Below are 20313 nucleotides of genomic sequence, written 5' to 3'. Positions count from 1 at the left end.
TTTTATTCGGCATTACGTCGTCGACTTGGACATTCCCGTCGTTCTTCGTTTGTACAGGCGCCTGGCGCTTTGAGTTCTGTCTTTCCTTCTTTCTTCTCCCGCATGATACCCACCATTGGCATGCCTCTGCTGCCGGCGCGACGGAGTTCGCTATGTCTCATCTGCTCTTTCGCCGCCCGCTCTCGATCGCGAACCCAAAACCTCCTGCCCCGAATCCAAGCCGCACACCGTTCCACCCCAGCCAAGCCCTCGAAGACGACGCATTTCAATCCTCTCCAACAGAGTAAACTTACAAAAGGAGGCGATTCCAGATCTTCCAAGTCGTCAATACCCATAGGCATAGTCCGCGACAAACTAGACACCCTGCACAAGGAATTCGCCACGCCAGAATTTCTAGACAGACTCCAGATCAGCCGCGAAGACTTCGACAAGGAATGGACTACCTTCGAGCGATCTATCACCCTATGGATCAAGCAGGCCCCGCGTGAGTTGGTCACGTTGGTGCAGGAGGCCCAGCGGAGAAAGAACACACTTGAGAAGAGGCTACGATATTTGTTCTATGCGCAAGCATGTGGCGGCCGCTTCACGACGGCCGAGGCGGAGAACCAGAAGGAGGTGGCGGACCTGCGCTACCCAGCCGAATGGTATCCAGCGACACGGGAGATTACGCGGACAGTACACATGCACGTTGGGCCGACCAACTCTGGCAAGACGTACCACGCCCTGAAGCGTCTGGAGGAAGTCAACTCGGGCATCTACCTTGGTCCGCTGCGGCTCCTCGCCCACGAGGTCTACACGCGCCTGAATGCAAAGGGCAAGCCATGCGCTCTGGTTACGGGTGAAGAACAGCGCTTGCCCGAGGACACACACGCCAACATGTATAGTTGTACTGTCGAAATGGCCCCGCTCAATACCAGATTTGATGTGGCTGTCATCGACGAGATACAGATGATCAACCACCAGGAACGGGGCTGGGCATGGACACAGGCTTTCATGGGTCTACAGGCCAAAGAAATTCATCTCTGCGGAGAAGCACGCACAGTACCACTGATGCGCGAGCTTTGCGCTCTTGTTGGCGATAAAGTGCACGTACACGAGTACGAGCGTCTGACGCCACTTCAGATCCAGCCGAAGAGTCTGGGAGGCAACCTCACACTCCTTGAGAAAGGTGATTGTATCGTTGCTTTCACCGTCCTGGGTATACATGCGCTGCGACGCGAGGTGGAGAAGAAGACAGGCAAGAAGTGCGCTATCGTATATGGAGGCTTGCCACCTGAGACAAGAGCTCAACAAGCCCGCTTGTTCAACGACCCAGACAATGACTACGACTACCTCGTGGCGAGTGATGCCATCGGCATGGGTCTCAACCTGTAAGCAGTGTGTCATATTGTCTTTCAATACCCGGATGCTAACCAATGTAGTGCTATCAAGCGTGTCATTTTCGAATCTACTATCAAGAGTAACGGCCTGAACTACGTGCCCCTGCAGATCTCCGAGATCAAACAAATCGCCGGCCGTGCTGGGCGCTATAAAACTGCTCAGCAAGCAGTCACTACAGACTCCGAACAGGCTTCGATTGTTGACGGCGCCGCTGACCCCGCTATTGGCCTAGACGACAAGCAACCCGATACTGTCGAGGCAAAGAGACCTGAAGAGAAGACTATAGGATGGGTCACTACACTTGACCAAGTCGACCACGCGGCCTTGAAATTGGGCATGAAGCGTGAGCCCGAACACATCAGCACAGCCGGCCTCTTCCCGCCGTCGCTTATCGTTGAGCGGGTTGCCAACTACTTCCCCCCGGGAACACCTTTCGGATACATTATGCTACGTCTACATGAGATCTCTGAGTTACACCCTCGATTCCATCTCTGTGCACTAAAAGACCAGCTGGCGATTGCTGACGCCATTCACATGGTCAAAAATCTCAGCATTCAAGACCGAATCATGTTATGTGCCGCACCCATCAACATGCGCCAACCGTCCCAGAAAGCGTTTCTGCGCCACCTCGCTGAATGCATTGCTGAAGGCAAGTCGGGTAGCCTATTGGATCTTGACACTCTGCCACTCAGCGTCATGGACCGGCCCTCGTCTGCTGAGCGCAAGTATCTCCACGATCTGGAGGAACTGCACAAGATGCTGGTATGCTACCTATGGCTGAGTTACCGATTTCCCAACGTCTTCACCACCAGAGCCCTGGCCAACCACACAAAGAAACTCGTCGAAGATCAGATCGAGAAAACACTAAACGACTTCTCTTTCATTGAGCAGGCGAGGAAGCGGATGAAGACTACCAGAAAACAAGCAAGGAGATCGATGGTATCAGAGCCTGAGACCAATGAAGTCGACGGCCCCCAGGTTGCGGCTTTGAAGCATCACATCTCTGTACCACCGGGCATGCCAGAGGAAGCGAAGGATATTCTCACCGATCCGCGATTGGCTTCTGACGAGCCCGCAACCACCGACGATGTAAACGAATACCCTGATGATCTACCAGCCACCAAGCTGGATTCGCTTGCAGCCGAACACCAGGAGCGAACTGCCAAGCTTTCAGACGAAGTCAACGACCTTCTCAAAGGCCGAGCACAGTATGCGGCTAACTCTAGCGAAGCCGTACGTCCCGTGAATTAGACGAGCTTTGTATGAATGCATGTATCAAGGATTGTAAATTTGGCGTAGAGTTGTATATATTCTCCTACATACCTGATGTCTGTTGTAATATAGCAGCCAAGACCATGATATGGGTTGGCCTGCACACTTACGACGAGACGCTAGAAAGTTAGACATGTACTATACCAACGAATCGAGGCCCGCTTCGTTGGACGGGCGACCGACAGCACGAAGAAGGCCGACTCATATGATTTGTACCTTAAATGCAGAATGTGTACTATCACCCATCATTCTCCCTGAGTGACAACATATATTCTCACACATACCATGAAGTACAAAACTGAAAATAAACCCCTCCTATCCACGGCCATCTACGCACTCCCACCAACCCACTCAGCCCCTCCATTCGCCGCAATCACACTCCCAGTAACCCACCTACTCTTCTCACTCACCAGGAACCCCACAACATCCGCCACATCCTCCGCCTGGCCCATTCTTCCTCCCTCATAAACTTTCACCTTCGGCAATCTCTGCTTCTTCAACGCCTGCACGGCTTCTGCAGGAAAGGCGCGCAGTCCAGGTGTATCTGTCAGCCCCACCGACACGGCATTTACCGTGGTGCCTGGAGAGTTGTGTGGCAACTCGATGGCCCACGAGCGTACAAGCGACTCCATGGCTGTACGGGTCGCGTTGAATAACCCGGATCCGGGAGATGGGTCCCGCACGCGGTCGGACGAGATGACTACGACGCGGCTATGCGTCGTGAAGAGACTTTGTTGAACGAGTTTTTCCATGAGCACGATCGGCCAGTGCAAATTTCCCGTCAAAGAATTATTGATATCATCTTCGCTTGCGCTGCCCAGTCTAGGTCGCGTATTATGTGAGGCGTTCAAGACTAAGATGCTGAGTTTCTGATCCGGGAAGTGGGTTGCTAGGGCTGTGAGGAGAGTGTCGACAGAGGAGAGAGATGTTATATCTGCGGCTACGCCTCGCATAGTTGGAGCTTTGCTTTCGGTGGCAGCGTAGAGGTTGCGGACTGTGCTGGAGAGTGTGTCGAAGATATGGGCGGATTGAGGGGATGAATAGGTTCCTAAGATGGAACAGCCGCGGGTTGCGAGGGAGAGGGATATAGCGCGGCCTATGCCTTTTGATGCTCCGCTTGGGAGTTGTTAGATCGGTGTGCTACAAGTAGTTGGGTTTTGGTGGGGTGCATGCTGACATGGGAAGCCGATAGAATGCGTGTGTCATGGGATCATTATGAAAGAAAGAAAAGTGTCAAGTAATTTGATCCCCTCGAAGTGGTATTGGCGGCATCGTTGAAGAAAGTGAAGCCTTACGTGACAATGGCAACTTTGCCCTTGAGATCCTGCTCCTGTAGCGCTGGCGCTGGAGGTTGGTAGTCTGCCATGTTGGGACTAATCAACGTAATATATCTAAACACGAAGAAGGGTGTTAGGTGCGAGGGTGGAAGAATTTCGATTCCGAATATACACGTTGAATAGAATGCAATATGGTGCGACATGTACGCGCTGAGAGAAGTGAGGGCTGAATGTCAAGCTACGTCATTATAGACTACCTATACAAGGGGGACCTAGAACTTGTGTTGCCTTTGCTGCATGCACACTCTTAAGTCTCGGTAAATGGATCGTTTCTAAGAGAATGTATACTTCTACCTGGATTACGCTTTAACAAACACCTTAGTTTTTGAGAAACTACGACACAAACTGTAACTATCGGCTACTCCGTCAACCTGTCTATTCGGAGGACAGCCAGGGAAGTTATGGTCGTGAAGGTGCCAAAGACGTTTATAGGAGAATCCAAATAGAGTGGTTCATGGCCGGCATATAAGTTAGCTGGCTGAAGATTGGAACTTGGTGACGAGGGCGAAATATGTACATGGGGCTGGGATAGTAAGCGTGGAAGGCGCGCCGCGTGATGTTGTCGCGGATGCGTCATAGCTGGCGCAAGACTCGGCGAGACTCGAATTAGTAGGCGCAACACCAGCAACGATGAAACCTAAAGGAGATATGGCATTCTAACGCAAATATAATGAATCCAGTGTGAATGAGGTCTGCGCGAATCATGGTACAAAGTATATCCATGGATGGAGGGATTGCACGACCACGACTCGCATGTATTGAAAGGGGCGCTAAATCTCCCGGGCCTTCCGCAGTACTTGCGCCTTGCAACAACGAACATCGTCACCCAAACTCTTTCACTCCCATCGTCATCTCCCTATAATAGCCACGATGAACATCCTCGATATCCCACGTCCCACGGTAAGTGAATCTAAACCTTAAAATGGACAGGACTGACCCGCGCGCAGACGTTCCTCCAGAAGATGTCTCTTCGGACGGGGGCCGAGATCATTACTTACCTCCAAGTTATAAACAAGGCGTCGGGAGTCTACGGCCTCCTTGCGCTTCTTACCGGCGCGAAGATCGATGGCTTCCAGCTGTCCATGTACCTCTACTCGACCGTCGCACTCCTCGCTACCACATTCCTGTACAAGCACATCCGGTTACAAAGTCCCTTCGAGTCGGTATTGCTGGCGCACCTGTATGCGCTCGACTCGGTCATCAACGCGTTATATACAGCCTTCTTCGGCATCGCGTGGTTCTACACGCTCGCCGCGCACCCAGACGAGAATGCCGGACTATCGCCGGGCATGAAGGACAACGCGGGTTTCACCAGCCCCAAGCACAACGTCACACAGGTCGATATTATCGCGGAGCCCACCGACGGCCTGAAATCTGGTCAGAACGCCGTAGCAGTCGGACAAGGCGGAGATGCTGGCGCGGGGTTGGGCAACGCCGTCTTCCAAAGCGGAAGCATCATGAGCATCTCGCTCATCTCTGGCTTCTGGGCTCTTCGCGTCTACTTCGTCTTCATCATGCTGGCTTTCGCGCGCCAGTGCCTCCGCCAACACATCGCCGCAAACGCCTCCTCCGCCGCATGGTACAACTCGAACAACATGCAGACGTCCGCAAACGATCTCGCTGAAAACCCTTTCGCAGAAGGCAAAGAAGAGGGAAGCGGCTGGAAGGGGCAACTAGGACGCGTCATGCTCAGCGGTGCGCCCAAGTACTGGCTTGGTGCTGATGCCGGCGAGGGCGAGGACTGGATGCGCAGTTTGGGTGGCAAATTCAAGAAGACCGCACAACTAGACCAGCCTGTTGGTTTCAACGAGCGCGAGCGGAGGCGGAGAGCTGGAACTGGCCCGCCAGTCCCCCAGCTTAAGCTAAATCCGGAGCTGCCCAAGTAGACCGCGTCTGAGGCGCGTTCCTGGCCTACCAGGCTTTGTGGACGAGGGGAGGGGATGATTTATGACAGAGCCAGAAGTTGTAATGACATGACCTAGGGTTGCGCATTCTCGAACCAGAAGCGCACGTGTACCATATACATCTATCATTTTGGCGTACATCAGACGGGCAGAATCGCACGATAGCGAAGCTCGTCAGATCTACCACTATTTTCCGCGTAGCATAGCGTTTTCTATTCGCAAATTAATCTCTTCACCACAAGGAGGAACAACAATGACATTCTCTCGCCCGACGTGCTCCTAAGCTCTGACTCATCTGGCACCAAATCTTACGCGTTCCAAGATTGTAGGGCAAGAGTGGCGGCGCAGTCAGGGCGCTTAGCAGCGTCCACCGGGTCACCCCACCACACACGTTGCACCTAGCCCCACTTCGGTTAGCCCAAGCACATCAGGTGAATGACGGCTGTCTCACCTACACCGCCGGATACGTCTGCTGGACCCTGACAACGGCAAAGTGGTAGGCATGTGCCTGGACTCGAGGTGCCATGTGCGTTGCGTGCCACTGTCAGGCCCCGTTAGAAACCGCGGCTGGATGACATGTCGTGCATTGGCGGCCGGAGGCCAGGCGCATTGATAAGGGGATGCAGTGGCCGCGCGCGAGACGGCGTCGAGCTTGCAACGGCTATGTCGGTACCTTTCTTGATGTGTTGTTGACTAGTCCTTGTTATTAAATTTATACGCTGGCAGTGTTGACTTATAGCGTCTGTTGCCCCTTTATGGTACTCTTATATTGGTCTCAGCCTCAGAATTCGAGAGCCTCATAACGACCACACGGGTAGTGAAGAGATAGTTCAAGACGCAAAAATGAACATCTTCCGTCGATCTATGAGCTTTGGCTCCTCACACTCATCACGTCCCTCGACCATCGACTCGGCATCCGATACCGCAAGCTCTAGAACGAGCATAGATTCCACCTTTGAAGAGTACGAGATTACAGACTCCCTGGCTACAATCAAACCCTCACCACAGTCACCGAAAGCTCCAGTACTTACTCTCCCACTCGAGCTTATCCAGCAAGTCAATACGTATCTCGACACTGCGTCGGCAGCAGCCTTCTGTCTATCCGGCCGCTACATCTACTACGCTCTCGGCACCGAAGTTCTGTCTCGCCATGTCAAGGGAAGCAAGAATCGTTTTGAGAAGAGAAAGATTATCGAGGCGGTAGTAGAGCGCGCCTTTCCCGGCCATTGGTTCTGCGGCTGGTGTGACAAATTCCATGCATGGGCCGCGGAAGAAGGGCCAAAGAACCAGCAATATTCAAGAAAGAGGAGAGACTGTGCCGACTATAACAGCTACTTAGACGCTGGAGACGGCTACAAACTTCGCTTTCACCACGTTCGACTTGCCATCAACCGCGCATCACGGGGAGACGATCACGGCATTCCCCTATCTGCGTTTACTTACGAGAAGAAAGATATGGCGCGCATCTCCAGGACACCCGTTCCTACCAAACTCACTGTCTCCGCCAGGATAGTCAACGGCCGATTCTTGCTGCATAGTTCTTACGCCATTGTGTTGCCAGCCTTTACGACGCGTAATCGCAACCTTTTAAAGTCGCTCTGGCCTCTCCTCCCACACATTGTCACAGGCCACCGCGATACGCCAAACGGCCACACGGGTATCATGGCCGCCATCGACAACGTCATCCGCCGAGGCTGGAAGTACCAGTTCACGCAGAACTGCTCCACCTGTGCGACGGATTGGAGCGTGACCAGCCAAGACTTCTCGCACGCTACAGGCGGACAGGTCAGGTTGGTGGTGCAGAGCTGGCGGGATCTGGGTACGGGAAGGACGCCGTTCGAGACAGGATGGAGAGCGCATGGAGTAGGAAGCTGTGCTGAGGGTAGTGGGGCCAATACTTGTCTCGTGAGACTTACCAGCCGACCTGCGGGATCTGTCAGACGTGCGTTTGAGGCTGCGGAGGTGGAAGATGGGTCGAAAGAGGCTACTCACCCTGGGGTTGTGGCGGCTAGCAGCGCACCCAAGTCTCGCATCTATCGGTCCTTCATGAGGAGGAATACTTCTGAAGAAGGACCCGATGAGATCAGACGGTCCAGTGCAAGACCGAGGTATTGGCGAACAAGAGAAGAGAACGAAGCAGTGGCTCGGAAGTACGCTGAAGACACACGAGATGTTGCGAGAGATGTTGCTGAAGAGTTGATTCGGCTAGATGCTCGTCATGGGCATGGACTTTTCTAGACGTTCTTCTGGTTTTCCAAGCTTATTTAGCTTTCTTTGAGTACCTGCAGCCACCTTTCATTGTAGGAGTCTACCGGGTACACAGCGTAGGTTTAGATATAGACATTTCGGAGTTGGGCAATATACCACATACCAGGCGATATGCCTACATCATGGAAGAATCTTGACTAGAAGTAAATCTGAACGGAAAGAGGCTTGTAAAGACGGAGAATAGTTCAAAGTGATAACCTAGCATCAGGTACCTAGGTACCTAGACTTCGCCCGGGCGATGTCTCGAGGTGCGGGGGGATACGCTAGCCTTCTTGAGGTCTAGGCCTTTGGACCCTTCCTGCCCACTTTGGGGGGTGTCCAACCTCCAAACACCATCGCAACCCATCTCCCTACTTACTACATAGATGCTTCTCACTTGCGATACATGTCGGAATACGTTACGTAGGTGACAACATACGAATTGCCCAAGTCTTTGAACTTCCTAAAGACTCTGAAGTGTACCCAGGTATGCGACCAATCTATGCTTCCGGAGCCACGTATCTCACTCTCGGTTTCAAGCAGAGTGATGCAGACTCGGTACCAGCAAAGCATGTCCACTGAACTGCGCGTTTTGTGCCCCTGGGCCGTGTTGTGAGGTCACGCTGTCACGATGATTGCGGCTCAATGTGTTATACCCGGTCGCAGTATATGACAGCGCACCTGATTCGCTAAGCCCTGGAAAACTGCCGCCCACCTGGGTCGCAACCACCGAGAACCTGTGATCGTCGAATACTGGTGCGGAGTTCATATCGAGTGGCCGGAACGTATATTGCACGTTGCTGGAAGATTAGGCTGAACCTCGGACGTCATGCACAACAAACCATCCTGGGAGACAGCATCTGCGTCTTTGCGGTGCAGCGCTACTTGGAGACTTGCCATAACCCACGATCCAAACGACGCGTTGATGGTCTTCTGTCACAAGCTTTGCTTGCCAACGGCCTAGCAGGCGGACAAATTTATGGCGAACCTTGGGATGTTCCGGTCTTGGCGAGCGGGCACCCCTGGACCTCAATCTATTCTGCACTAGCAGTTCGACCGAGAAATCCGGTCGATGCCACTCTGCTAAGGCTCAGGGCTACTTGATTAAGCTCTGAAATCCATAGCCAATTGTGGGTGAGGGTCTCGTCCCGTCTGCTCCGGAAGCTTCGTTTTGCTTACAGGGTTCGGCGCTTCAACTCGGTACCTGCATTCCACCACGAAAGGACACCTGATGAAACTGCCTCAATGCTTCTCATGCATTTCAACACGGGGAAACATACTGGCCAGTCTCTGACGATACCATTCGTACACCGGCATGTCAAGCAGCGCCAGTCATGGTTGTTTACTACAGCAATGAGACTCGAGCAACAGAAGGAGGGGCTCAATGCAACTTACCTGACTGTATCCTTGTGCCGCTCCCAACGAAGTACGTATCTCAGTCTTCTTTCTTCGTATTGGATTTCACGCCCAAACCGTTACCCGGGAAAAGATCTGAGCCTCATGACCTCTGCTACAGATTAAGTGTGCCCCCCCAGTCCGGAAAATCTTTCTAGAAAAGTCTCTCGTATATGCCCATGGATCATGGAAAAAGCAATCTATTCCTACCGGGTTTTGAGCTCACCGGGTGGAATTGCACAAAACAACGCGATATGGTCCTGAGCTGTACCCAAGGTACAACACATATTGGAGTATACATCGTCGCGTATCTTTTTACTGTGAAAGCCAGCATGATGTATTCTCCTGGGTGGTGTGTGCACATGCGGTCACTCGTGACCCAGCCACAATACTGTATGCAAATATCAAGGACACAGCTACGAGTGCTGATCCACAGCTTTGCCTTCTCACATACGAGGCTGACCCATCACTGTCGAATGAGACGGAAGGCTAAGACTTGGCCACCAGTGAAGCCGACGGTTGATAGTACGTCTCCATATGCTTCTCCATTCGTCACTCCCTACACTATCTCTTTAAGGCAAAGATCCCGGGCGTGGTGGCGCACAGATCTCCGCAATACCCCAGACTACCCCACGATGCGGCGCAACAGGGCATACCTCATCTATCCTTCATTACTCTGGCACTCCTAGCGTTCTTTTGCGCTCCCGATGTTCCGTTCCTCTTACAGCATTGGTGAGAACATCACAGAGGGACGTCAAGGGTGTAGATCTCCTGCACCTTGCAATAATCAACAGTCATATGGGTACTTCTGCAGAGTACTTTGATTAGTAGCCATGAGCTCAAGAATGTTGTATAAGAAGGTCAGCCCATCGCTCCAATGCTTTCGACATCCAACAACATATCTTCACTCAAGAAGCCAAAATGTACAGGACACTCGCCCTCACCTCGCTCTCGCTCTTCGGAGCCGCCCGCGCTCAGCAGGCTGGCACATCGACAGCAGAGACACACCCCAAGTTGACATGGCAGACTTGCACTGGTACCGGTGGAAACAGCTGCACCACCAAGCAGGGTTCCATTACGCTCGATGCCAACTGGCGCTGGTCTCATGTCACCAGTGGATACACCAACTGCTACGACGGCAACTCTTGGAACACGACCGCTTGCCCTGACGGCAGCACTTGCACCAAGAACTGCGCTATCGACGGTGCTGACTACTCTGGTACGTTAACATGTCCACGACACAACATGTGAAGCCCTTAGCTAACGATCTTAGGCACCTACGGTATCAAGACCAGCAGCAACTCTTTGAGCCTCCAGTTCGTCACCAAGGGTTCTTACGCTGCAAACATTGGTTCTCGCACCTACCTCATGGAGAGCGACACCAAGTACCAGATGTTCAACCTGATCGGCAAGGAGTTCACCTTCGATGTCGATGTCTCCAAGCTACCCTGCGGTCTGAACGGTGCTCTCTACTTCGTCGAGATGGCCGCCGACGGTGGCATCAACAAAGGCAACAACAAGGCCGGTGCCAAGTACGGAACCGGATACTGCGACTCGCAGTGCCCCCACGACATCAAGTTCATCAACGGTGTAGCCAACGTTGAGGGCTGGAACCCGTCCGACGCCGACCCCAACGCCGGCTCCGGCAAGATCGGTGCCTGCTGCCCCGAGATGGACATCTGGGAGGCCAACTCCATCTCCACTGCCTACACTCCCCATCCCTGCAAGGGCACTGGTCTCCAGGAGTGCACTGACGAGGTCAGCTGCGGTGACGGCGACAACCGCTACGGCGGACTCTGCGACAAGGACGGCTGTGACTTCAACAGCTACCGCATGGGTGTCAAGGACTTCTACGGCCCCGGCATGACTCTCGACACCACCAAGAAGATGACCGTTGTCACCCAGTTCATCGGCTCTGGCTCCAGCCTCTCTGACATCAAGCGCTTCTACATCCAAGGCGGAAAGGTCTTCAAGAACTCCGACTCCGCTATCGAGGGCGTCTCCGGTAACTCCATCACCGAGTCCTTCTGTGAGGCGCAGAAGACCACTTTCGGTGACACAAACTCCTTCAAGACCCTCGGTGGCCTCAACGGCATGGGTGCTTCGCTTGCTCGCGGACACGTCCTCGTCATGTCCCTCTGGGACGACCATGCGGTCAACATGCTCTGGCTCGACTCCACCTACCCTACCGATGCTAGCCCTGACAAGCTTGGTGCTGCCCGTGGTACCTGCGCTACTGACTCTGGCAAGCCTGAGGATGTTGAGGCTAACTCGCCTGGCGCCACTGTCGTCTTCTCCAACATCAAGTTCGGACCCATTGGCTCTACTTTCGCCCAGCCCGCATAAGCGCTCGATGAGGTTGTTGGATAAGATGCTGGAAAAGGACTGGAGCTCGGTACTGTAAGAGTTTGTGGATTCCCTCCGGCTGTCCTCTCGTTTGGCTTCGCAATTGTATATACTTGAGGTGGATCTAGAAGTGTGCATATAGAGACAAATTGATTGCATTCGTTGTACTTGACGTATCTACCATGCTGTTCGCGTGTGTCGCCCCCTTGAATAACTAGAGCTCGGTCGCAAAGGCCTTCACTCGCTCCTTGACTTCATTAAAGCGCTTGTTGCCTTCCTCGATCGTCTGGTACAATCCTGCCATGGCTCCATGGAGTTCTACCACCGAACGCTGAAGCTTCGATTTCTCAGCCACAAGAGTTGCAACCTTGTCTTTGGCAGTCAATGCTTCAGACTCCAGATCTTCGATAGATTCTATCCAGCCCGCTTTGTCTTGCCGCATAACGCTCATCTCCTCTCGCATTGCCTCGAACTCAGCAGCGTATTTGGCATGTGCCGCCTTTTCGAGTTGAACTTTAGTTTGGTCATGTTCGCGTTTGCGCTCTGCGAGTTTGTTGCGTAAGTTTGTGTTGTTGGTTTGTAGCTGCTTGTAGGCCTCGATGAAAGTAGCGAGATCGTCGATATTCTGCCAGTATAGTGTCAGCGTGTTGCTCTACGAAGTAGCGGAGTCGTAGGCGCAGTTACTGGTACGCTGCCATCCACTTCGCTCTCATCGCTCGTATCGCTCAAGCGAGCTTTTGCTGCTTTCTTCTTCGCCATGCTCGTGGCAGATGGATTTCGACAGAGTAGTCGTTTGGATCGTGATATCGAAAGTAAGTTCACCACAAATCGTTGTTGACAGAAGGTGACTGCGCTAAACAAGTTGACGAAGGGGCAAACGCTCACATGAGCGGTGAAAATGAGGGCATCGCTAAATTTCCGCGCCCTTTTGCAGCTCACACCAGTAGAAAATGATGCAGTCAGCACTGTGATGTGTGACTATAGAAGCAACGAGTCGATGACCGATGACTAGTTACGCTACAGTCTAGGGATACCAATTTGAGTACCGACCCCTCGTAAGCTTTCTGTACTGATCCTCCACATCGCGCCCTTGTTTCCATTGTTCCCGCTCCCGTCCGACCAACGCAGACAAACCCATCCCTCTCGCCTGATATGTCTCGGAGAACAATGGAAAGTCGTTGCATGCAACAATTTCGATACATCCTTGAGCACCAATAACAGCATGCTTTTTCGATCTCAACACCCTGTTCACTCGAATATTCCCCGAGATGCTGTCTCCAGTGTAATGTCGCTCGTTCTGTTCAAATTTCGGGTGAAGCATGGGTAGCATGACGGTGACGTCGAGATTGGGATGACTACTTAGTTGTATGAGAAGAGGGTCAAGGGTCGAGCGCTCGTTGACCACTACCCAAAATTGCGGCTCATTATGATCGAGCCACAAGTCCAGCTTCTTGAGAGCTTCGAAACGACTGAGAATGGAGCCCAAATCTTGCCAAAGACGTGCTGGCTGCGTTGCTGGACCTATTTCTGAGGATGTAGGATAGTTGCCTGAGAGTCCCTCCACTGACTGGAAGAAAGCTAACGGAAGCTTGAGCGTGATACTCAGACGACTGACATTTAATACTGGCATCTTCGCGAGTTCGGAAGAGACTGGCATAGTTACCTCCGAAGCTCTTGCCCAGTAATCGATGAGGTCCAGGTCGGAGACATGGATAGTCGAAGTACGAGCAAGGAAATCGTACACTTCATTACGACTAATGGCGTAAGCGCTTGACACCAAGCCTTCCAATGTACTTACACGCCCGGGAAAATGTTCAGAAGATTGGGAATGTCCGTACATTCAGTCAACAAGAAGTGTGACAACGAGGTGTGTTCCTCGCACGACCAGTGAAGACCCCAGGTTGACTGTAGACGACGGGCGTACACAGACGTGGGCACATGAACTTGCCAAGTCTCGTCGGTGTATTCAATGTCGTAACTAGATACATCGCCGCGGAAAGGGGCACCGCCTTGAATACAGGCCGATGCAAGGAGCGTGCCATTTCGGAGGCGTAGGTGGACGTCGTTAGGCAGCAGGTATGAGTAAATCTGAAGCCGGAGTTCTATAGGTAGGCGTAACAGTGCGCTTTGGCTTTGCGGCATTCTGGCGGGAAAGATCAGAGTATTGAGTCTGGCGTAATGGAGGACGGTAGTGATGGCTTCTAAGGCTGTAGGTGCGAAGATTGTGACGTGCCCTCCTGTGAGCTGCGGCACAGCGATAACTAACCCGAAGCAGCTAGTGTTGGCCTGGGGGAAGGAAGGAGTGCCCCAGGGCATTTCTCAATCCCTAAGGAAGATTGTGTCTTGAAAGAACAGCCTCACGTATTGGCCGAAGTGAAAATGCTTCATGTACGCGGGCCTCAGCAGCCTCTGAAATATCGACAAACATCGTCTACCACCTGCACATAGCCAAAGGTTGCGCAGGATCATCAGCATCACACCACATACCCGTGGACATGCCGTTCACCAGATTCCATAACAAAAAAATACAATTGCCTACCCTCGGCTACTCAGCCATCATTGCATAGTCTATCGAGCGTCTAGCCCATCCAGATCCAAGCTCACAAAAGAAAAAGGTGTCGCATCCTCGTCCCCACTAGCATATATACAGTTTCCGTGGTGTTGCTGTAAGACTTCCACCCCATGTCTAGGGTCTTTGCTGACTTGCTGAAGGTGTCGTTTTACTCCTTCTTGACGGTGTCTGGGTCTGCGAGGATACCCTCGGCTTCGAGTCTTCGTCGCGCCTCTTCTAGGGCCCAGGTTTGGATGCTGGTGGGGTGTTAGTCTCTGCGCGACCAATGCATTGCCGCTGCACTCTTTCTGCCGCTTCTTTGGGAGCTGTTTCCATCGCCCATTCATAACCCCTCCCTCCTATTCCACCTCTTCACCCACCCCGCACGATCCCCACTCATCTCCCTCCAACACGAAATTTGCACATACCTAGTATCCGGCTTGAAAGCGTAAGCCACAACGCCAAACGCACAAGCTCCTCCAAAGCCCCAGTACATGGCGTTCTCCCACCCCTCCTTCTCATACTGCTCGCCGGGCTTGACGCCAAAGAGCCATCCGGATGGGGGATCGTAGCTGGGTCCGTGACCTGATCGCTTCGTTTGTGACTGTGAGAAGGCTCGGCGGGGAGCTGCTGTGCGAGCCGAAGCGGTGAGGGCGGTGCGCGAGGCGCTGGTCGCGGCGCGGACGGAGTTCATGGTGGTCTGCAGGCGAGCGGATCGAGGGCTGAGGCAGACGTAGAGTGGGTTGGTTCGGTCCCGGCGTAGGAGCAGCGGGTTGTGATGGGGGTTGATAGGTGCTGGTTGTGTCGTCGTCAAGGTGAGGTTCCGCGTTCCCTGCGATTGCTTGGCGTGGCGCCGGCTAGTGGCGCCGGAGCGAAGGAGCAATGAGATGTCGAGCTGCTCCAGGGCTCACAGGGATTGTTGTCAAAACTTAAATTGCAGCACAAAGAACAAGTATCGTCTGGCGAGTGTATAGTTGCTGTATATGTAAAAGTGTAACATTTCTTCAAAATGATGAATGCGTAGTGTACCATCAGTACCTAGGTATCTGATCTGTGGTATAAGATCCCGCAACGCCGATGCTATGCAGATAAACCATTTGAACGCAGAATACTCAAAGCATGCCTAGGCATAAGCAGGTGTGCGCTTCTCCTCCTCAGGATCTTCCATCTCATCATCCGGCTGATGGAAAGACATCCTTGCCATACTCTGAGACGCCTCATCGACCTGTTTCTCCGTTCTGCCCGCGTCAACTGCCTCCTTCTGCCGTTGCTCCTCGTCTGCAGCTTCCCTCTCCTTGCGCTTCTTCTCCACTGCCTCAAGCTCTGCTAGCCTTGCAGCGGTCCTCTCGGCCTCTTCCTTCTCGCGCTTCTCGCGATCCGCCTTCTCAAGTGCTTCGAATTCATCGTCAATCTCGCCCTCATCAAGAGGCTGGTCGGTCTCATTGATGATATTTGTGATTTCTTCCGTGGTCGCCATTTGTTCGTTGACGGCATCGACAACACCCTGAATACCCTCTGCACCGCCAACCTTCTCATTGAGACCTTTGAGGGCCGCTGCACCAGCTCGCATGGCCTCCACGATCTCGACCTGATCAGCGGCTTGTTGTAGATCGGTGTAGACTTGCTCGAGCTGGAGGGCGACATCCGAACGTTGAGCGAGAGCGTTTTCGGCAAGCTTCTTGGAGCGCAGAGCAGCTTTGGCGCGGACCATCTGCTTCGCGACTACGGCTTCCCGTGCGGCTGCATCGGCCAGAGCAATCTTCTCCATCAATGGCGGTATCTGCGCGTTGATATTCGCTAGTGTGTCGCGAAGATTGGCAATAGCGGCGTCTTCTTCTGTGACAGGCAGGGGGACAGCCTCATGTTCTGGCTTGAACTTGATCGTCTGATCATTGTGAGATATCGCTTGCTTGTCTCGGGCAAGAAATACGAGGAGTATATCGAGGTCGTTCGTCGTAAGTGGTGCAGTCGGATTTAGTATAGTCGCGAAACGTTTCAAGAAGTCTGTCTTCGATAGTACCCGGTCAGCCGTGGATACGTGCTCCTTCATCTTCTTGAGTATCTCGTCCGCAGCAACTTCGACATTCTTGACGACGACGAAGTTCCCGACCTCCATCTTGGCCGGCGCCCGTACCTGCCCCAGGACCCCAACCTGCCGCAAGCTCCACTGAAGCACCTGCCACGGCGAAGGTATCCACGATGTCTTGTATATGCTCTCTTTTGACGACATGAAGTCCTTCAAAGGTACCATCTCCTTCTTTTGCACTGCCTCATGGAATACAGCCGGTAGACAGGTGGGCTTGCCATACTGTGGGTGTTGTAAGGCTCGCGCGAGCTCCTCGGCGGCTCGTATGTTCAGAAGATCGTGGGTGGTGCCCTGCCTCGGGATGACGCCCGCCCGCGAGGCGTCGACGAGAGCTTTCGTCCATGCGGCGATGTTCGCATGGTAGCCTTCGGGGTTTATCTCGAGCTGTTGCCGAAAGTCTGCATAGAGCGATGCAAGGCGATGCTGGCTGTGCTAGTCAGCAATGCAGCCCTGGAGGGTGTCGCCGATATATGGGTGGACTCACTTCTTGAAGGCATCTTCATGTTGCAGAACGAAATCTAGCAGTTCACTCATGTCGCGCTCTGGCTCGGGTACCCACTGCGCCCTGTTGTGCTGGGAACGGAAGAGCGAGCGCTTCCGCTTATGACGACTAAGCGTGGGGTCGCTGCTAAAGATGGAGACGTGGGGGCCGCCGCTGGGGACCAGGTCGCGCGAGGGCTTGCGTTTAAGCATGTGCGCAGTCAAAAACAGCCAAGGGAGCAATACGATGACATTAGACGGTATCGATTAGGGTCTAGTGCAGGGCCAGATTCTATACAATAGTCGACTATCGAGCCGTGCGGGCGCGTGCATGTTTGCTCACGCGACGCGTTGTTTCAAGATCCAAACCTGGACTAAGTGCCTGACCTTCCTTCATGGTGGTCGCGCGCAGCTCCTCGGCTCAAGCCATTCCCTGTACATCAAGCGGTGCTCCCATTCCCAACCTTGCAAGATTTCTACAAGCTTGCAAATCGCCATGACGTTTAGACCGTCACTCTATGTAGATAGGACGCTGTAGCCATACAGTCCCTGTCGTGAAAGCTCACAAAAAGCTGACATCGCTACTATAGCGTCAGGGAGCACGCTGAACAGGCGTGCGGTCGTTGCGCTGCCTAAGGGTCCGATGCATCTTTACCTCACTTTCTAACTACGTTGATGCCGGAGTCCTTCTTCTCCATGAACTGTCGCATCTCCTCAAGATCGTCCATGTCGTCATCACTATCCTGATCCTTGGGCTTTGTAGGTGGTTTTGCGGCGGGTGGTGCTTGGGGAGGGTTCTTGGGTGATGGGTCGCGCATCTCTTTGGTCTCGTCCTCCCATGCCTTCCTCTCTTCTTCGTCAAGCTCGTCCCGCCTGTCCAGCCACCTCTCCTGTACATCGCGAGCGTCCATAGTCGCCCCGTTCTCGCGCATGGCCATTTGCCACACTGTGTCATTTGCGCCCTCTATTCCACCCATCGCGAAGCCACCTGCACGATCGATAGCCCGCAGTAGCGTCATCATGCTCTTCTTATCCTCAACCGCCAGTGTCTCGAAGCCTACCAGCGCAAAGTCCTCGACGAGTTCTACGATAGCTTTGTTCAGCGCGGAGAACTTTGAGGTCGGTTCGTCGTCGTCCGGATCCACGTCCTCGTTTGCGCCGGCTATGGTGGGGCCCGGAATGCCGGACGTCTGTTCGCGGTTGAGGTGCGGCAGTAGGTATTGTAGATCCTGGACTTCGGTGTAGTAGTCGAGATTGAAGGGAAGATTGGGGTAGTTGCGGAGGTTATCGATTTTGGTGAGAACATTCAGGTGAGGCAGGTCCATCTGCAGCATGCTGCGCAGGGCGAGCAGGAGGGAGGAAACGTAGAGCGACGGTCGCGAGAGGATGATCGAGTCAGTCAGGTGTACGACGACGAGCTGGTTCATGTTAGCCTCCAGTTGCAAGCCATGGGCGGTGGGCGAATACTCGATACCCAAGTTTTTGTAGGCGGAAGAAGATATTGCGCAGCGATCCGTGGTGTGTGAAGAGCTCGACCTGGCCGGGGCAGTCGAAGAGGACGTAGTCATCTGAGCCTGTTAGTATACTTCGAGGACGTAGAGTGTTGTCGCAAACCTCCTAGTTCCTTCAGGCTCTCCTCTAACCAGTCGAAGTTGTGTTCTAGTTCCTCGAGTGCAAATAAGATTCCTCCATTTGGGCCCAGAGTCTCCTGCTCCATGATCTCATCGATCGTGACCAGGTCTCGGACGTCTACGGCGGGCGTGTACGAGGTGTGATCGTTGGCGGGGTCCAGATTGACGACGGAGCACTTGCGCTCGATGGCGCCCATGAACTGCTGCATGCCATCGCAGTACGTCGACTTGCCTGAGCCCGGCGGGCCTATGACGAGTTGGGCAAAGGGCATCGTGGTTGGTGTAAGCGTGACGAGGGAGTTGCTGGGGAACTTTTGGAGGGGCGTTAGCGCAGATCCCAAATGTTTGGCTTGCGGACTCCCGCGTCTTCGAGCTTCGATCCAGCGCGCAGCTTCCACCACGAGCAGCAACACATACCGCCAACATGTCAAGTAAGTTGCTTATATATCGCCACAGCGACTCTATAGCGACACAGACTCAGACTAACCCAGTCAGGCCAATTCGAGCTTGCGCAAAACCCGACGGAGCCCATCTCGTCGGTCAAGTTCGCGACCAACAACCCAACACGCCTGCTCGTCTCCTCCTGGGACCGCCATGTCTACCTCTACGATACGCATGCTGAGCCCGGCGGCAAGCTGCTCCAGAAATTCGAACACCGCGCGCCCGTGCTAGATGTCTGCTTCGGACGCGACGACAACGAGGCCTTTTCCTGCGGGCTCGACTGGGAGGTGCGGAGAATTGACCTCGAGACGGGCGCGCAGACCATCATGTCTACACACTCCCAGGGTGTTCGTAACGTTCTCTACTCCGCCCCGCACAACCTCCTGATCTCCTCGTCATGGGACTCGACACTGCACCTCCACGACCTTTCGCAACCCGGCGACTTCTCTGCCATCCGCCTGCCGTCCAAGCCCTTCTCCCTCTCCGCCTCGCCCACCAAACTAGTTGTCGCCATGGCCAGCCGCGCAGTCAACATCTACGAGCTGGACAAGCTGGCAGAAGCTGCCAAGACAGGCGGCGGTGAGGAAGTGGGAGTGGAGCCGTGGCAGCAGCGGGAGAGCTCTATGAAGTATATGACACGCGCCGTGTCTTGCATGCCAAACGATGCAGGATACTCTAGCTCGAGCATCGAGGGACGTGTAGCAGTCGAGTGGTTCGACCCATCTGAAGAGTCGCAGTCGCGCAAGTACGCGTTCAAATGCCACCGACAAAATGTTGATGGCCAGGACATCGTCTACCCAGTTCACGCGCTCGCATACCACCCAGTCCACGGCACTTTCGCGACAGGAGGCGGAGACGGCATAGTCGCTTTGTGGGACGCCGTAGCAAAGAGGAGGATAAGACAGTACCAGAAGTTCCCTGCTAGCGTCCAGACTATCGATTTCTCCAACGACGGCAAATACGTAGCCATTGGAGTGAGCCCAGGCTTCGAGGATGGCGTCGACGACGTACCTGACGGCGTGACCAAGGTCTTCATCAGGGAACTGAGTGCGACCGAGGCGTCCGGCAAGAAAAAATAGGCACGATGATGTATGTTCACGGCTGTATGGGATTGCAAGATAAATATACCAGTTGATCAATCGAGCTTTAGATGGCGAAAGCCTTTCACTACCGATCTCAAGTTTTCAAATCAACTGAGGTTGGTCTCCAAAATGTGATGCATGTGCTTCAGCTCAATTAACAC

The 20313-nt window shown here is 53.6% G+C and overlaps 9 protein-coding genes across 9 annotated transcripts; 5 read left to right on the top strand and 4 right to left on the bottom strand.

Moving 5' to 3' along the window:
- Nucleotides 1-120: 120 nt before the first annotated feature.
- Nucleotides 121-2631, top strand: J4E86_009853 (uncharacterized protein; the record flags this gene model as incomplete). Its single annotated transcript, XM_051450353.1, has 2 exons — nucleotides 121-1370; nucleotides 1422-2631. 2 exons carry the CDS (start codon nucleotides 121-123, stop codon nucleotides 2629-2631), a joined length of 2460 nt encoding a protein of 819 aa, XP_051298274.1.
- A 2228-nt stretch (nucleotides 2632-4859) lies between these two features.
- Nucleotides 4860-5875, top strand: J4E86_009852 (uncharacterized protein; the record flags this gene model as incomplete). The annotated part of the gene is made up of 2 exons (XM_051450352.1): nucleotides 4860-4889; nucleotides 4937-5875. The coding sequence occupies 2 exons, from the start codon at nucleotides 4860-4862 to the stop codon at nucleotides 5873-5875; spliced, it is 969 nt and encodes a 322-aa protein (XP_051298273.1).
- An 861-nt stretch (nucleotides 5876-6736) lies between these two features.
- Nucleotides 6737-7773, top strand: J4E86_009851 (uncharacterized protein; the record flags this gene model as incomplete). The annotated part of the gene is made up of 2 exons (XM_051450351.1): nucleotides 6737-7622; nucleotides 7679-7773. 2 exons carry the CDS (start codon nucleotides 6737-6739, stop codon nucleotides 7771-7773), a joined length of 981 nt encoding a protein of 326 aa, XP_051298272.1.
- A 2683-nt stretch (nucleotides 7774-10456) lies between these two features.
- CEL1_2 (Esterase/lipase/thioesterase) lies at nucleotides 10457-11881 on the top strand (the record flags this gene model as incomplete). The annotated part of the gene is made up of 2 exons (XM_051450350.1): nucleotides 10457-10754; nucleotides 10809-11881. The coding sequence occupies 2 exons, from the start codon at nucleotides 10457-10459 to the stop codon at nucleotides 11879-11881; spliced, it is 1371 nt and encodes a 456-aa protein (XP_051298271.1).
- A 214-nt stretch (nucleotides 11882-12095) lies between these two features.
- On the bottom strand, nucleotides 12096-12640 carry J4E86_009849 (uncharacterized protein; the record flags this gene model as incomplete). The annotated part of the gene is made up of 2 exons (XM_051450349.1): nucleotides 12096-12506; nucleotides 12566-12640. The coding sequence occupies 2 exons, from the start codon at nucleotides 12638-12640 to the stop codon at nucleotides 12096-12098; spliced, it is 486 nt and encodes a 161-aa protein (XP_051298270.1).
- A 1961-nt stretch (nucleotides 12641-14601) lies between these two features.
- On the bottom strand, nucleotides 14602-15126 carry J4E86_009848 (uncharacterized protein; the record flags this gene model as incomplete). Its single annotated transcript, XM_051450348.1, has 2 exons — nucleotides 14602-14689; nucleotides 14861-15126. The coding sequence occupies 2 exons, from the start codon at nucleotides 15124-15126 to the stop codon at nucleotides 14602-14604; spliced, it is 354 nt and encodes a 117-aa protein (XP_051298269.1).
- A 429-nt stretch (nucleotides 15127-15555) lies between these two features.
- Nucleotides 15556-17211, bottom strand: J4E86_009847 (uncharacterized protein; the record flags this gene model as incomplete). The annotated part of the gene is made up of 2 exons (XM_051450347.1): nucleotides 15556-16945; nucleotides 17003-17211. 2 exons carry the CDS (start codon nucleotides 17209-17211, stop codon nucleotides 15556-15558), a joined length of 1599 nt encoding a protein of 532 aa, XP_051298268.1.
- Nucleotides 17212-17654: 443 nt separating this feature from the next.
- On the bottom strand, nucleotides 17655-18901 carry J4E86_009846 (uncharacterized protein; the record flags this gene model as incomplete). Its single annotated transcript, XM_051450346.1, has 3 exons — nucleotides 17655-18416; nucleotides 18466-18566; nucleotides 18613-18901. 3 exons carry the CDS (start codon nucleotides 18899-18901, stop codon nucleotides 17655-17657), a joined length of 1152 nt encoding a protein of 383 aa, XP_051298267.1.
- Nucleotides 18902-19053: 152 nt separating this feature from the next.
- J4E86_009845 (uncharacterized protein) lies at nucleotides 19054-20149 on the top strand (the record flags this gene model as incomplete). The annotated part of the gene is made up of 2 exons (XM_051450345.1): nucleotides 19054-19060; nucleotides 19125-20149. The coding sequence occupies 2 exons, from the start codon at nucleotides 19054-19056 to the stop codon at nucleotides 20147-20149; spliced, it is 1032 nt and encodes a 343-aa protein (XP_051298266.1).
- Between the last annotated feature and the right edge of the window lie 164 nt (nucleotides 20150-20313).

This window comes from Alternaria arbusti, assembly GCF_024043155.1.
Source record: "Alternaria arbusti strain BMP 1465 chromosome Unknown scaffold_19, whole genome shotgun sequence".
Lineage (NCBI taxonomy): Eukaryota > Fungi > Ascomycota > Dothideomycetes > Pleosporales > Pleosporaceae > Alternaria > Alternaria arbusti.
This window is presented reverse-complemented; position numbering and strand designations above follow the sequence as displayed.